Source organism: Hipposideros armiger, unplaced genomic scaffold (assembly GCF_001890085.2).
Source record: "Hipposideros armiger isolate ML-2016 unplaced genomic scaffold, ASM189008v1 scaffold_494, whole genome shotgun sequence".
Taxonomy (NCBI): Eukaryota; Metazoa; Chordata; class Mammalia; order Chiroptera; family Hipposideridae; genus Hipposideros; species Hipposideros armiger.
Genome location: NW_017731844.1, coordinates 509,853 through 511,693, shown reverse-complemented (window position 1 = coordinate 511,693; position 1,841 = coordinate 509,853). Strand labels below are relative to the sequence as shown.

The following is a 1,841-nucleotide window of genomic DNA, read 5'->3' as shown; positions in this document are numbered from 1 at the left end:
CAGCATCCATCCTTGGGGTGCTGAGTGGTCGCTGAGTGGAAGGGAGTGCACACGGCACAGCCCCTGTGTCCACATTTGTTTTAAAATGGATATAAGATAAAACCCGGCAGAGACCGGGCCCTGCTCACGCCTCCTCTGAGGGCAGCCAGGGCTGTGCCCCTCCGTCCTCTTTCTGCAATGACCCCGGGCTGCTGCAGGGTGGGGGCCCGAGGACCCGCACCCCTGACCGCCCGCTGGCCGCCCCCCACAGGCAGACTGCCACCAGAAGATCGATGAGCTCTTCTCCGGGAAGCTGTATCTCATCGGCATCGCAGCCATCGTGGTCGCCGTGATCATGGTGCGTGGGGGTGGCAGGCTGTCTCCTCAGGCCCCGGGTCTCCGGGTGCTGGCTGGGTACTGGAGGGTCTCTGGGTGCTGGCCGGGTGCTGGCTGGGTACTGGCCGGGTCTCTGGGTGCTGACTGGGTCTCTGGGTGCTGGCCGGGTCTCTGGGTGCTGACCGTGCCCCCCGATCCCCTTCTCACAGATCTTTGAGATGATCCTAAGCATGGTTCTCTGCTGTGGCATCCGGAACAGCTCTGTGTACTGAGGCTCCGCCGCCCTGCCCGGCGGGACCCCGGCGGTGCCCCCCGAGCCACCTGGACACTTTGAGGAGGGGTGTATAACCGCCTGTATATATAACTTTTCTGGTATTACTCCGCTACACTTATTAGCCTTTTTCCTTTTGATGTTTTGTTTTTGTCCTCAAGTTCCCTGTTACCTTTTGGGGCTGACGTGGCGTGTGAGTGGGCCTTGGGGACTGCCGGACAGGGGCCCCCTCTGCTTCTGGGACCGCTTGGGGGTCCTGCCTGCTCACCCAGGCCTCTCCAGGGGGCTGAGGGGGCCCGCCCGCGCCAGCTGTGCCCTCCCCACCCCCACCCGTCCCCATGGGTTGCACGGCTCACGCCTTTTTTAATCCACATCCTTCTGCCACCTGTCTCCAGAGCTGGGCCTACGAGTAGCCTTCAACGCACCTGTCCTTTCTAACACGTCACCTACAATTGTAATTACATCCTGAAACTCATTCAATAAAGAAGGAAAAACCAGGCATGCTAACAAATCGTCCAGCCCTTCCTGTGCCCACAGCGTCTGCGTCCAGGGGTGGCCCAAGGGGCAGAGGAGCCTGGCACGGGTGGGGCTCAGCTCTGTGGCCCTCGCTGGGCCCAGGTATGCTGCCCACCCTGTTGGGGTGTCTGGGGAGCACTCCAGGTGGTGAGTGCCCCTTTGTTGGGCCCTGTGCCACCCACAGCCACCTCCACCCACTCTTACTCTCCCGCCTTATGCACCGCTGCCAGAAGGGGGCAGGAGGGGTGGGGCGGCCGGCGGCGTAGGGCACGCTGGAGGTGGGGGCTCTGCGAGACTCCCCTTTTTCCTGAGGGACAGCTCCACAGGGACAGATGCACTGCCCCCTCCCGAGTGTCTGAGGGTCTTCTCACTGCGCGTCGAGAAGCTGGGTGGCTGTGGCCCAAGCGGCATCTTGCCAGGGCTGGCGGGGAGGGTCTCGGCCGCTGCCAGGGGGAGCCCCCCGGCTCACCACGGCCGACTGAGGCCCAGCCATCTCTTGCCTCAGGCTGTTCTTCCAACAGCCACTGCCCGGTGACGGCACCCCGAGCCCCACGCCAGCACTGACTTGTGTGCACTTTCGATTTAGTTTGAGCCCTGGAGGCCACGAGCCCGGCTGGGGATCCGTGGATCCGCGGCACGGGCTTCCTGCGCCGCCTCGGCGGACGCTCAGCCCAGCCCTGCACTGAGGGTCGGGGTGTCATGGCGTCAGCCTGGCCCTCCGCGGCTTGTGCCAGGGCCG

General features: G+C 64.1%; 1 protein-coding gene across 1 annotated transcript in view; it reads left to right on the top strand.

Moving 5' to 3' along the window:
• CD81 (CD81 molecule) overlaps nucleotides 1-1,097 on the top strand; it is an 8,425-nt gene extending 7,328 nt beyond the window's left edge. The window contains exons 4-5 of the mRNA XM_019667317.1: nucleotides 225-337; nucleotides 525-1,097. Coding sequence (XP_019522862.1) covers nucleotides 225-337; nucleotides 525-587 — 176 coding nt within the window. The 3' untranslated portion in view covers nucleotides 588-1,097. The remainder of the gene's footprint in view (nucleotides 1-224; nucleotides 338-524) is intronic.
• The last annotated feature ends 744 nt before the right edge of the window (nucleotides 1,098-1,841 follow it).